The 14023-nt window shown below is 49.2% G+C and overlaps 1 protein-coding gene across 2 annotated transcripts in view; it reads left to right on the top strand.

Annotated features, from left to right (window-relative positions):
• The window catches only part of HARS1 (histidyl-tRNA synthetase 1), a 15674-nt gene extending 1651 nt beyond the window's left edge, over positions 1–14023 (top strand). For both annotated transcript variants that reach the window (XM_038186287.2, XM_038186286.2), the window contains exons 3-13: positions 822–941; positions 1129–1224; positions 1761–1886; positions 3573–3680; positions 5833–5931; positions 8445–8538; positions 8733–8860; positions 8952–9194; positions 12185–12301; positions 13039–13185; positions 13515–14023. In XM_038186287.2, coding sequence (XP_038042215.2) covers positions 822–941; positions 1129–1224; positions 1761–1886; positions 3573–3680; positions 5833–5931; positions 8445–8538; positions 8733–8860; positions 8952–9194; positions 12185–12301; positions 13039–13185; positions 13515–13574 — 1338 coding nt within the window. In that variant the 3' untranslated portion in view covers positions 13575–14023. The remainder of the gene's footprint in view (positions 1–821; positions 942–1128; positions 1225–1760; positions 1887–3572; positions 3681–5832; positions 5932–8444; positions 8539–8732; positions 8861–8951; positions 9195–12184; positions 12302–13038; positions 13186–13514) is intronic.

Below are 14023 nucleotides of genomic sequence, written 5' to 3'. Positions count from 1 at the left end.
TAACTGTGGTGTGAGACCTGGGAAGGAAGAATATCTCACTGTTAAAGGTGCAGGGAGAGGATTTTGCAGCTCTGTGAGCATCAGGGGAAACAGCTTGGGTTTCCAGCCTCTCTCAGCTGTGTCAGTGCGCTGCTGAAAGCAACCCTTTGCTGTTCGACCTGCAGGCTCTCTCTGCTTCCTCCTGTCTAACCATTGGGCCCTGGAAAAATGAAAGTGAGAGGTACAGTTAACTGACAGTTATGTGAGTTACTGAAAGCTTGGAGGCGGTCACTGAAACAATTTGGTGACTATTAACAGTGATGAATATTAAAAGGGAGGCCATCCCAGTGAACTTCATAGGTATCGTGCTTTGGAAATTTGGTTTCTCTGTGGGTGCTCTGGAAAGCATAAAGCTGTTCCTTATTCCAAAACTTCACAGTATTGCCTGTCCTCCTATTTCCACCTCTCGGGATGGCTTGTTGTGTAAGGGTCTGGCTAATGCTGCACATGAATTGGAGCTGTGGACACATCCTAGCTGCGTTGTCATCCTTGAAGGTGCTGAACTGTCTGGGTGTTGGATCCATGTTAGCTCCTCTGTTTTGTACGTAGTGAAACTTCTGACATATTCAGCTGTGCAGACTGTAGCAGATCTCATCTGAGTCGTGTCCTAATGTTTTCCAATGCTGTTTTTTAACCCCTGTACTAGTATCTGGTGAATTGATCTGATCTCTAGCTTGGTAAGCAGTATGACAGATTCTTCACGTCACCTCTCACATCTGTCTGCCACTGCGTATCTCTAAGCCAATGTGTCATTTGCTTTTCTTTTCCTTTTCTCATCCCAGGGCACGCGGGACTACAGCCCCAAACAAATGGCCATTCGTGAGAGAGTTTTCACTGCTATCATCAACTGCTTCAAGCGCCATGGAGCAGAAGTCATTGATACGCCAGTGTTTGAGCTGAAGGTGAGTTGAACAAGAGCACAGTGAGTTGGCTGAGCTGGTGGGGATCCTGCAGTTGAAAGCAGAGGGCTGAGTTTTTTCCATCTCCTAGACGTCCTTCCTTTCTGTCCTTGTTCTGTGTACTCTAAGATTCTTCCCCTGTTGCTGAAGACACTGTTTGTTCATGTGTCTTTTTTTTTTTTTTTTGTAGGAGACGCTAACAGGGAAATACGGAGAAGACTCAAAGCTCATCTATGATCTGAAAGATCAAGGAGGGGAGCTGCTGTCCCTGCGCTATGACCTGACTGTATCCTGCAACAGCCAGCGCTGGGGGGTTTTGTCATCTTTGCTGCCCTCTTTTTGGGACAATGCTGCTCCAAGGGCAAGGGAGGAGGAGGGTTCTGACCCTATACAGGCAGGGAAAGCATGAGCAGGTAGTGTGGCGTAGTGGGCACAGAACCATCGCTCAGTTATTTGCTGCCCATTGTTTCTGTTAGGCAAAGTAACACACAAAGTGTGGAGGGAAGAGAAATTTGGGTGGGGTTTCTTCTACAGGAACCCAGACTAGGGAGTGAGATGTACCCCAAGGCAGTGCTGGGAGATGCCTGCAGGGGCAACTCTCCCTGTGCTAGTGGCAGAATGCGTGGGCTGTATCTTGGACAGCTGTGCAGACCCTGCAGCGATGTGGCCAGGCGTGCTGTCTGGTAGCTGTTGCTTTGCCCCAGGGACATGTGCTAAACTGTGCTGGGCATTGGGAAGATAGCGAGGCTGCAGTGCTGCCTGTGACTGATAACTGGGTGGGGTGATCCCTCTCTATTCCCATCCTTAACTCTGTGGTCCCAGGTGCCCTTCGCTCGCTACTTGGCAATGAACAAGATCACCAACATCAAGCGCTACCACATCGCTAAGGTGTACAGGCGGGACAACCCGGCCATGACCAGGGGCCGCTACAGGGAGTTCTACCAGTGTGTGAGTTTGGCCAGCAGCAGGGCTGCTGCTCTGCGGGTCTCTAGGCTGGGCAGTGGTTGTAGGAGCAGGAACCAAAGGCTGTGTTATCTTGCAGTCGCCTTCCCTGCGATGGGAAACTCATCTTCTCATTCTTTTCCCTTTTTGGGGTTGAAAAGCAGCTTGAGAGTAGGAGAGACTGTGGATGGTGGTCGTAACACGGGGCGCTGCCATATCAGGGAACTTTGTAACGTAACCCCCAGATGTTGGGCGTGCTTTGCACTGTGGAGGAAGGCAGCTCCTTACTCTATCCCACAGTGCTTGTCAGCCTGGTTGAGGGAACTAATTTCCTTCTGATCCCAAATGTGGCAGCAATTGAACTTTTGTGTGTGTGAGCAAGAATGCATGAGCCAGGTGAGTGACTCAGCCACAGCACCCACTGCTTCCATCCCATGCTTAGTCCATCTTTATTTCAAAGGAAGGCAAAAACCCTGAGACCTAATTCCAGAACAAAGAATTCAATTTCCTCTGTGGCTTTCTCAGTGTGATAGCCCTGAGGAATGGATTTGTTCCACTGTACTATCACAGTCCCCAGGGCATCGTTTTGCAAGTAAATTCTTAATTGAGAATATTTCCATTTCTTCATCCAATCCCTGTCTATACCTTCCAGCTTTGGACCTTGGTGAAGGCCCATTTTCACACAACTTGGAGTCTTTGCTTGCTGTCTCATTTGAAGGAGCACTCTAGGATCATCTTCTTAGGCTAGCTGCAAATAGGCTAAAACTTACTTGTGTCTGACAGCTTACTTTTCCTTGTGCCAGTGCAGGTTATTAAGTGGTAGCTGTTATCCCTTGACACTGATTCCTTCCCTTTCCTAAATGAACATTTTTGAAATGTTGAGAGCAATCTTTCCCTCCCTAGGCTGGTTAGATCAAGCTCTGTTGCTTTTCTCTCCTTGGAGATGCTTTACTTCACTGCTCAGCCTCGTAGCTATTTTTCTGCATCTTTCAAATATAACTGACCAGCCCTCCACTGGGTTTTTCCAGTGAGATTTCACCTGTATGATGGTAGCAGCATTTTCCTGGCTGTACCAGACCTTGCCCAACTTCCTTTGGGATTGCATCAGCTTTCCTCACACTCAGCTGATTGGAGAATTGACAGATGCAATTTCATCTCTTTCTTCCTCCATTGCCCCAATTTATTTTGGAAGCTTCTTGAAACCACGTTGAAATTTACTGAGTCGCGATTCATTCCTGTGTTCCTAATTGTTCTTTTACTCAAGACGTGATTGAAAATTGTGTGTTTGGGGATTTGTAAATTGGGGTGGAATAAGAGGTCTCTTTTTGTTGCTTTTGTTTTTCTTTTCTGAATGTTGATGACTTCTGTTGTATTATTCCCACTGTATGCCTGGTCATTAACTTGATTTGCTTGTATATTAAAAAAAGAAAACAACAAAACATCATGGGGATCAAGGAAAAACATTTGGCATATAGGTCATACCAACTAACAAGTAGTTTTCTCCACCCCTTCCTGGTTCCTTTGTTCTATTTATTTGCTATTGATGATCTGTGCTGTCTTCTTTTTTGTTGTTTTTCACAACATTTCTGTTGCTTTTTGTAAACAAACTGCTATTAACAGCAGAGTGGAGGCTGTGTGGCTGCAGTCCTCTCTGCTGTGCTGAAATGCTCTCTGCCTTCTCTTGTTCCTCAGGATTTTGACATCGCTGGCCAGTTTGACCCTATGATTCCAGATGCTGAGTGCCTGAAGATAGTGCACGAGATCCTGAGTGACCTGCAGCTTGGGGACTTTCTCATTAAGGTGAGGCTAGAGCTGGGTCCTCGGACAGGTTTCTTTGTTCCGCAGTAGGAAGCAGTGGCTGCTGTTTGCAGTTTTTCACATCACCTATTCCTATTGTAATGCACACTGAGGCGTGTGGTTCAGATGCAGAAGTCATCTTGCCTCTCTGCCTTCTCACAGTGTCTGTACTAAAGGGCTGGACTTCATCTCAGGCTCCCCTTTAGATGCGAATTCAAGTAGGTTTCCTGAGGCCATAGTTGGCAGAGTTCTTTCTCATCAACCACAGTCCCCTACAAAACGCCCAGCACAAAGTAACAAGATGACTGCCACGTTCACTGCCTGCAGTGAAATACAGGCTCTGGCCCAGGATCCCTGCACTTGTCCCAGCTATTAATGCCCCCTTAGGACAAACATCTGTGTGTGCACTGTGTAGTTTGCAAACTGCTGCCTTCCCACCAGCTTGGGGGAGTTGAGTGGTGTGGGCTGGGTGCTGCACTCCCAACTCCCTGCCCCTGAACCAGATGAGCTGAAGCATTGTGCATAGGAGCTGCCTCTCTAGATCAAGTCCAGCTAGTTTGTGTTTGGCCAGTGGTATGAGCAAATCTATTTGAGGATGAGCAGGCATCTCTGCAGTGGGGAACAGCAGAATAACCTGCCTGCAGTGGAGAGGGCTCCATGGCTTCTATGAAGGACTCTTTTTGGTTGATATCAATGCTGGAGGGTTACAACCTCCTGAGCAGTCTTTGTTTCTGTCTAATTTAACTGTAGATGCTCTCCCTACCCATGGAATTTTGAATTCAGCTAAGCCTTTGGCCTCAATTACCTTCTCTTACAGAACATAATTAAACCATGGAATTGACTTCACTATCAAAAGAAGTAAAAGAAAAGAACATCTCCTAGTAAGGTTTTAACATAACCAGATGTCCCTTTGTTCTTGTACTGAGAGTGCAGTGTAACATACTGCATTCATCTCGTCAGTCTGAGGTCTGTTCCTGAGCTGTTTTTACATATCCACCCATGAGATGATTCATAGGCCCCTGTATTGGGTTCACGTGGCAAGGTTTTGGTAGCGAGGGTGCTGCAGGAAGAGATCACAGGTCTCCTGTGACCCTGTGGGGGTCCGTGCTGCAGCAGTCCCTTCTGAAGAACTGTGGGAAGAGACAAAGTGTTATGGACTGACCACAACCCCCATTCTCTATGCCATGTGTGCTGCTCATGGGGGTGGTGGTGGGAGGCAGAAGAGTAAGGAGCGAAGCTGAGCCTGGGAAGGAGGAGGGGTGGAAGAAAGGTGGTTCTAGTTCTGTTTTTGTTTCCCTCTATCCTCTTCAATTTTTAAGAGTAAGTTACATTAATCTTCCCCAAGAAGTGCCTGCTTTGCCCTTGACAGCAATTGGTGTATGGTCAGGGAGATCATACACCTTTTGTCTTGACCCACAAGCTTTTTATTTGATTTTCTCCCCACTGTCCTGTGGAGGGGAGTGAGAGCAGCTTGGTGGGCACTTGCTGGCCAGCTGAGGTCAATTCACTACAGTGCCGTTGGTTTTCATTCTCTTGTTGATTGTTGGTGTCTGTGGCTCTGGAAGAAGAGTGCAACGGCTCTCTCCAGGCTTAGCAGGACCCACTCGTGCAGGCTGGCCTGCTCCTGGGGTGAGAGGCAGCTTAGCTCCCCAGGAATGGGGAAGAGACAGAAATTACCCAGGAACCATGACATGAGGGGGAAAAAAAAAAAGGCAGCCTCCCTCTAGGCATGTTTATTTCTGGTAGACTGTACTATGGTTCTTCCGCCACCCATTGCTCCTCTTTGCCGTTCCAGCTGAGTCTGTTTTACCATGTTCTTGCCAAACTCATTTTCTCACCTTCCCTCTGTCAGTTCCTAATCTACAACAAAATTTTACCCCCTTCTGACTTTGGCTTCTTGAGTGTCTAGAGAGGCATGTTGGCAGAGGCTTTTGAAAATGCAGATAGCTGTATTTATTATTTTTTTTTTTCACCACAGATTTGCAATGGGAAATAACTTGCTCATCAGAACACCAGTGTGCCTGGGGCTCATGTTTCCCATGGGGTTAGGGTGACTGCTAGATTCTCTCTTTTGTGCTTAAAATTAGAGAGGAGAGAAACTCACCTGAAGCGTTTGCTCGAGCTCATAGTAAATGACTTTTTCCTTGTCTCCCAGGTCAACGATCGGCGCATCCTCGATGGGATGTTTGCAGTTTGTGGTGTCCCAGACAGCAAGTTCCGAACAATCTGCTCTAGCGTTGACAAACTGGATAAGGTATGGACTGGAGCTCCGGGCTTCTGGAGTTCCTGTGAGTCTGTCCAGGTCTGTAAGAACTGTCTGGAAAATGCTGCTAAACATCAAGCTGCCCGTGTGAGCCCCTTCACCCTATGCATTGAGAGGGAAGGGAGGCACACCAGGCAAGTCAGTCACATAGCAAAACTGGATTCTGCACTTCCTTTAGCATCCTTCCTAGCATCCCACAGCGTCCTGAGAGATGGAAAAGAAGGGAGGGAAAATAGCTCTGCATATGGGAGGTTCAACATCCCAAATTTTAGCTTTCTTAAGCTGCTACTGCTTATGAATCTATGTCATGGAAACCTGCCCCCAGACTAGTCCAGGGCATTTAAAAGATTTTTCAAATACAGCAGGTTCGGCTCTGGCAGTGTGAGGAGTCACAGTTGTATCCTGGAACCTTTGCTAAAATTTCACACCTCAGTAGCAAGGCAAAAAAAAAAAACTGACATAAAGGGAAAATCTCTGCCCTTCTCAGGAGTAGAGAATTGCAATCATAAGTGGTGGATGTATAAGACACTGAGCTTACAGGTGACAATGCTGAGACAAACGGACATCCCCAGGTGGCAAGGCTGCTGAAGTTGTTTTGTTATCCAGTTGTTTTGTTGTGCTGTCTGCAAGCTCATGCTGTTCTTGGTTGGTAATGTGATGTCTGCTGAGAGCACAGAGCCTGCATCACGTTGCAGGCCGTGCTGTGCATGAGCAGGGTGTCACTGCACAGCATGTGTCTCCAGCTGTTTTGAGGACCCTCAGGAGATAGTCCCACGTAGCTGCATCAGAGATGCAGCAAAGGGAAGTGAGGCGGACCTGTGTGGGCGAGGTTTCCATGTTCACCTGGAGGTAGAGATCTGAGGTAGAGGAAAGTGCTTGGAGTGAGAATAGGAAACTAGAAACAGGGAGCTGTAAAATAACACCAGCAGCACTTCTCCTGCCTCCCGCGCAGGGGAAGGGTGGTCAGTTTAGTACTGCTCTGTATTGTGTGTGTCCCCACAGCACGTCTTCACACTCATCTGTTGCTACCATCGGTGCAAGGATGTTATTGCTAGGAAAAGGGCTCCAGGGCTGGCCTGGACCGCACAGCATCCCAGCAGGGTGCACACAGTCACAAGGAGAACGTTGCCCAGTGCCGTAATCTCTCTTCCCAGTGCTGTGAGACTGTAGTAGCTCATCCCACATCTCCTGGTCGCTTTGTTCACACTTGTGCTGGTTCGGACTTGTAGGACAGGTTTGGTTTTTTTGAACGTGCTGTATGTGGACATCTTTGTCTTACTGTAGTTTGGTGTGATGCAGAACAGCCCTCTCTTTGTAAGAGATGAGGCAGAAAGTAGGTACAACCTGTAGGTTTGTGCTCACCACGCTGCCTCAAAAGCACTGACTGTTGTGTTGGACTCTTAAGGGATTCAGGTCCTTAAGTGGAATTCTGGGAGGAGGGAAAGGTGCCAGTGTAGGAAGAGCTCTTTATCTGCAGCCAGTTGTCTTTACTATAGGCCCTAGTCAGGCACAAGAATGCTGGAGAGATCAGACTATAAATGTGTTTACAGTCCTCCACTGAAAGCTAAGGAAGAAGAACCTTAAAATGAAGTGCCATCTATAGACTCAGTTTTCTTGGCTTGGGATCCAAATCGGAATTTCAGTGTCATCAGAGACATGTGGGACACAATCTGTGGGCTGATTGCTGAAAGGAGTGCTTATAGCCTTCCTGTTGGATCCTGTTAAACCAAGTGACCTGGTCTTGCTTTGATCAAGGCCTGATCAGGCCTTGTCTGATGATTGATTGAAGTCAGGCAGAGGAGGCCTTAGTCAAAGTGCTGTTAGCAGTGAGATGTATTGCAGAGGCATGACTTGTAGGTGTAGGTTTGGGGGCTGTGTGTGCATGGAAGAACAGCAGGAAGGGAGGACTGGGCTTTTCTTGGATGGCGTAATTTCCTTGTTATTGTACTGAAAGGCTGTGTTTTAACTTAGTGCAGCCGGATGCTATCATGGCTCTGCTTCCCACCTTGCTTGGTGGGAAAGCTGTTGCTTATCCTGCTTACGTTGGGCTTTTGTATCATCCAGCCATCTCCTCACAACTTTCCGGGTGATGGGCATGAGCTGCAACGCTTCCTTAACTGGTGTATGTGACCGTACCTAACCATGGATACCACAGCAGCAAGACATCTCTCAAACTCAGTACAAATGTCTAATTCTGGCCAGACCACTAAACCAAAATGTTTGTCCTGGGGCTGTCAGGATTTTGGGCAGCTTTGGTGGCTGCAGGGTTAGGATATAAAAAGACTGTGCAGTGGTATGAGAAGTGTAATTAGAACCATGCCCTGAGAGCATTTGATTTGCTGCTCTTCTCGTGCACCTTTTAACCACCCTGAGGGAGTTGTGCAGTGTGAAGATGAGTGAGGACGGATGTCTCTTCACTTCTATGGGATGGTATTACCAGAGGCATTCCTCAGGAGAGGCTGTATCCCTGGGGCAGTGGCTCATGTTCTTCTCACCCCGCACAGGTGCCCTGGGAGGAAGTAAAGAATGAGATGGTCGGAGAGAAGGGGCTCTCTCCCGAGGCTGCGGATCGCATTGGGGAGTACGTCCAGCTTCACGGTGAGCACGGTGGGATGGAGCCCTTGTCCATCCCTCATGATCCTGACGAGTGCAGCTGCTCTCTGCCAGGACAGGCAGGGGCTGGTGTGCCTGGGGCAGGGATGGAGGGAACAAAGCAGCACACACAGCTGGCTGGGCCCATTGTTGCAGGTGCTGCTGTGCTGGCAGATGTGAGGCATGACTTGTTCCCGCAGGTGGCCTGGACCTGATCGAGCAGCTTCTCCAGGACCCGAAGCTGTCCCAGAACAAGCTGGCCAAGGAGGGCCTGGGGGACATGAAGCTGCTGTTTGAGTACCTGACCCTGTTTGGCATCACAGGGAAGGTGAGGAGGGGCGGAGGCAGGAGCAGGAACTGCCCTGGTGTCTGGGCAGCCCCGAGCATGGTGCTGAGGGGGCTTCCCTTGTGTCCCACAGATCTCATTTGACCTGAGCCTGGCGCGAGGCCTGGACTACTACACAGGGGTGATCTATGAGGCTGTCCTGCTGCAGCAGCAGAACGACCACGTGGAGGACCCGGTCAGCGTTGGGAGTGTGGCTGGAGGTGGTCGTTATGATGGTCTGGTGGGGATGTTTGATCCCAAGGGACGGAAGGTGCCCTGTGTGGGGGTCAGCATAGGGATCGAGCGGATCTTCTCCATCCTAGAGCAGAGAGTGGAGGTAAGTGCCTTGATGCTCAACTAAGTACAGAGAAAGAGTAAGGATTTACATGTACCTTCTCATGTACCTTTTGGAGAATTTTGCACAGCTTTAATGTAGCAGAAATTAAGGATTTGCAATATATCTTTATAGAAAATAAGGTTAGTTTAAATGATTTTAACAGCACTTAATCAGTATGTGAGCATCAGTCAATTAATGCAATGATCTAAAGGAATTTGCTACAACAGAAACAAACTTTTAATAAAGAATTATGAGTGGCAAGGTTCACACAAGGCTTATTGGAGGATCTAGGTTTCTAAAAGCAGTAGTGTGCTTCCAAAATACCCCTCTTAGAGTGAATTTCTCACCCTTATCCCTTGTCTTCGTTTGCCCATGGACGAGCTTGTTCCTCAAGGAGTCAGCCCTGGGATGCACATCACATCAGGGGTGCCCTGAGAGGTGGCTTTGGCTAAGGGGGTTTTGCGTTAAGGGTGTGTGGTATGTGAGTCACGAGGTTCAGAAAGGGCCCCCTTGCTTTCTAAACTCCTCAGAGAAGAGCCTAGGTGTGGCTGGATCCAGTCCTAGTCCCAGACTTGGTCAACGGCTTATGTCTAGAGGATTATGAGTATAGCCACTTCATAGAGTCAACGTTTGCCTGTTTCAGAGCTCTGCCAAGGACTTTCACTGTGACAGTTTTGCAAAGTTGAAAATATAGGTAATTTATTAAGGCATCGAATATCACAGATTCAGGGTTGCTGTTAATAAATTCACTTACTGCAATAGCTCAAGTTAACGGTTCAGTGCTTTAGTTATAAATATTTTCCCAAGTAGTATCTGACAGAGTCGAAGGCAAAGTCTTACCAAGAGGTGTCCCTGCTTGGGAAGGAGAGAGGTCCAGGCCTGTCAACCCATCTGATAATTGGAGTTCTCATCCTCTACATCCTCAAAAAGAAGTTTCTGAATAGCAGATTTATACTTTTGGTGAGGTGGGACTGAGTCATTTACCATGTGACTGGCTCTCAGCAAGGCTCGTTGCATTGTTTGGTCAGGAGGAAAAGGGAGGTGAGACCAGCAGGTTGCTTTCCTGGCTTGACTTGAAACAAGATGAGGCTGTGAGGCTTCCCACTTATTTGTTGTAGTTTCCAGGCCCATTGTTCAATTGCAGATCTCCAACGGTTCTGTACTTTTGCCAGATGAGCAAGACACACATGTTAATCAATCCACATTCCTGCGTGTTAATTAAATCACATTCCTGCTCAAGCCCAGTCTCAGCAATCATCTGCTGATTTACAGTCACTCAATATTTCAACACCACCAAGCCTGGCAGTATTCTACAGGGGGAGATCAGGGGTGCAGCCCGCTGCTGTCCCTTGAGAGCTCAAAAGAATTCTTGCTTGGGATCACTATTTGTAGGATTGCAAAGCCATTGCCTTATGATTAGTATTTTTCCAGGTTTTCAGGCCTTTTGCCAGTTTGTTTAGGAATCAGGTTGTACAACCCTCCTTCCCTTAGCCCTTAATCATGTCTTTGTCAATTAGTAACAGGCGTGTGAGGCAGCCCTCTGTAGATAACAAAGGAATGATGTCAGAAAAGAAAAGGCTTTCACTTTCATATTTATTATGTGAAGTGCTTGACCCATAGGCAAGCTCAGTTTTCTTATCAGGCTGTTTCCTGGAATGAGCTCTCCTGGGTTTCCATTGTTCATGAGCTGTCGATGAGGGTTCCAGGCGTGATCCCACTGAGGCCTGCTGTGGCTTACAAGCCTGAGCAAGACTTCAGTGCAGGAGCAGAGCGTACCCACCACAGTGACCCAGTCCAGCAAATGCTTAAGTGAGTCTTCTTTGCTGCGGTCTTTGTTGGAGAACTCAGAGAGGCCCCTGCTGTGCTCTACAGCAGGAGGCAGAACCAGGCCACGATCTCCTGTTTCCTCTGGCCTGGAGATGATCCCTCAGGGTCTTGCTGGGACACATCCCCTCTTTTGGCAGCCCCTGGTACAACTTGTTCAGCTGCAGCCTGACTCCTCGGTCCTGCCAGATGCCTTCGTGTTCCCCACTGCATTAAGCATCCATGAGGCCACACCACCTTCATGGCAAGCCAGCGCTGCTCTGCAAGGCTGGTTGGCAGACCACAGTCCTGCACGTGTGTCCTGTTGAAGGCACTGCAGAGACCAGACGGGTTGGATGTCCCAGGGTAGGGGGTGCAGCCCTTCTCGCAGGGTCCCAGGTACATTTTTCCTGTTCCTCTCTCCTCAAAGCTGCTCTACTAGTTTGTTCTTCTCAGTCCTATCCAGTGGGTGTTAAATAGGTCTTATTTGGCTCTCAAAATATGGCCATGCGTTTCCTTCACCCAGAGCCCTGTTGTGGGGAGATCTTGGCAGACACAACTGGGATTTCTAAGAGGAAACTGAATTCTTCCCCCACAACCTCTGGTCCTTGCCAGGTTTGGTCCCCTGCAGCTGACCTTTTAAAGACTTATCCCTTCAGAGAGAGCAGAGGCAGGAAGGTGCTGCTTTGAGTACCCAGCATCTGCCATGGGAGCAGGTGGCTCCTGACAGTCCTGGAGCACCTCAGTTCGCTGCTGTTAACCTAACCTGTAGTTCCCAACCGAGCTGTAGAGTGGCTCTGTGCAGCTTCCACAGGGCTTGCTGCTCCTTAGCCACTCAGAGCAGATCTCCAAGAGGCCACAGGCCTTTGGGTGTGGAGGAGCAACCTCTAGGCAGAAGTTGACAAGGAAATTCCTCATTCTCAGCATGTTCTCCAGCTTGTGCATCACAGGAGGGAGAGTGGGTTAAGCCCCCAACATGGAACAAGCACAGAGAGTGAGATTCTGGTCTAGGATGGGGTCTCCAGGGCCTTGCCTGACTCTCCAGAGTTTATGCTGTTCATCCCACTGATCCTGAGCCTCTTCACTGCTAAACTGATGGGCATGGGGTGGGGACCCTTCTTGCTCATAGGGTCTCAGGTATGTCCGTGTATATCTGTGTCATCTCCTGAGTCTTGTCCCCTCTCTAGGCCTCTGAGGAGAAGATCAGGACAACAGAAACACAGGTGCTGGTGGCCTCTGCCCAAAAGAAGCTCCTTGAAGAGCGACTGAAGCTCATCTCTGAGCTATGGGATGCTGGAATCAAGGTATGACCAGGCAATGGCCAAGTCAGGAGCTGCCTGATCCACTCTCTTATACCAGGAATGGACCAGACCTGGGTTTGCTGTGGGAGAAAGGAGTCACAGGGAGAACATGGGCAGCAGATTGCCTTCCTGGATTGAGCCTGCTTCTCATCTGTCCCAGATGAGATGTTCTCCAGTGGGGGCTGGGTGGTACAACTCGGTTAGCCCTGTAATACTGCAGGGGATGCTCTGGCTTCGTCTACTCAGGACAGATTCCCAAAGCAGGCAGCGCTTCAGCCTCTGCTGCATGGTGGCTGTGATGCCACTTTGAACAGAAAACAAAAAGTGCAGAGCCTTGCAAGGAAGAGAAAAGTCTGGGTGGAAACATCCCAGAGGCTGAAGACAACCTGTGTCAGGGCCCTGCTCCTGCTGCAGGCAGTCTCCCTTGGCTGGACAGAGGAGAGTGGGTGCTCCACAGGGCTTCTGAGCTGCTAGGGACACCAGAGGTGTCAGCCCTGGTCAGGTGTAGACTGGAGCTGATGGCTTTGTGTTTTCCCAGGAGCAGCACAGTCTTCTGAGTACTGTGGAGCTGTGTTGTGTTACTCATTAGTTGCAGTGCCCTGCCTTCTCCATTAGCCGGTCTGTGCATACATCCACAGCCACCAAATGGCAACTGGCCCAGAATGCCGGGGGCTGTGATGATGGGGTGCAGAGAAACAGGCCCGTGCTGAGTACAGCACTGTGCTCTGGTTCCATTCCAGGCAGAAATACTGTACAAGAAGAACCCCAAGCTCCTGAATCAGCTGCAGTACTGTGAGGAAACGGGCATCCCCCTTGTTGCCATTGTGGGAGAGCAGGAACTCAAGGATGGAGTTGTTAAGCTGCGGGACGTGGCAACCCGTGAGGAGGTGAGTGAGGCTCGTGGTGGCTGGGAGGGGGAGTGATGGCTGCTTACCTTCCCTCCCAGCTCAGGCAAACCTTCCAAACCTGTCTGTACCCTGTCCAGTTGCAGTGCAGAGGGTGCTTGGCGAGGTGGATGAGCAGTGCTTGCTCTCACAGGGCTGCATTCAGCTCTGTGTATGGTGCTGCTGCCTCCTCGCCCCATAAAGGGACTGGTGATATGATGGTGGGATCTCATGAGACAAGAGGGCCACAAATGGGGTGTGGGACCAGAGAAAGGCACCCAGTGACAAGTTGCTTGTGTTGTATTTATGGACCTTTGTGCTTTCCCGTGTAGGTCAATATTCGCAGGGAGAACCTCATTGAGGAGATCAGGATGCGAACAAGTCAGCTTTAAAGCCCGCGTGGACCTGTCTACTTGTTCATTGGATTCTGGCGGACAGATTTCCTCCTCTAAATACCAAGTTGGTCGTCTCCTTCACCAGGCCGGGTGGCAGCAAGTGCAGGGTCAGGGGGAGCCTTTGAAAGCTGTATTTATTCTCATTTTGTGCGCTCCCTTTCCCAGCGTGAGGAGAGAGACTACGCTGACTCCTACAAAATGCCCTGGCTCTTCAGTATGTTGCTGGAAAGATGTTTTACAAGTGGCTCTGGCACACCGTGGCCTCCCGTCTGCAGTTGTTACCATGACACGTGGAGCCCCGTGCTGTCAGCAGACCCCAGGCTCTTGGCTGCAGCTTCTTGTGCCCTTCATGTCGAATAAACGTTCAGCCCAGCGCGTGGCTGCAGGGAACTGACCTTATCCCAAGCCAGCAGTTCCAAGAAACAATAAATACGCTGCCAACCCCC

This window comes from Anas platyrhynchos, chromosome 14, assembly GCF_047663525.1.
Source record: "Anas platyrhynchos isolate ZD024472 breed Pekin duck chromosome 14, IASCAAS_PekinDuck_T2T, whole genome shotgun sequence".
NCBI lineage: Eukaryota > Metazoa > Chordata > Aves > Anseriformes > Anatidae > Anas > Anas platyrhynchos.
This window is presented reverse-complemented; position numbering and strand designations above follow the sequence as displayed.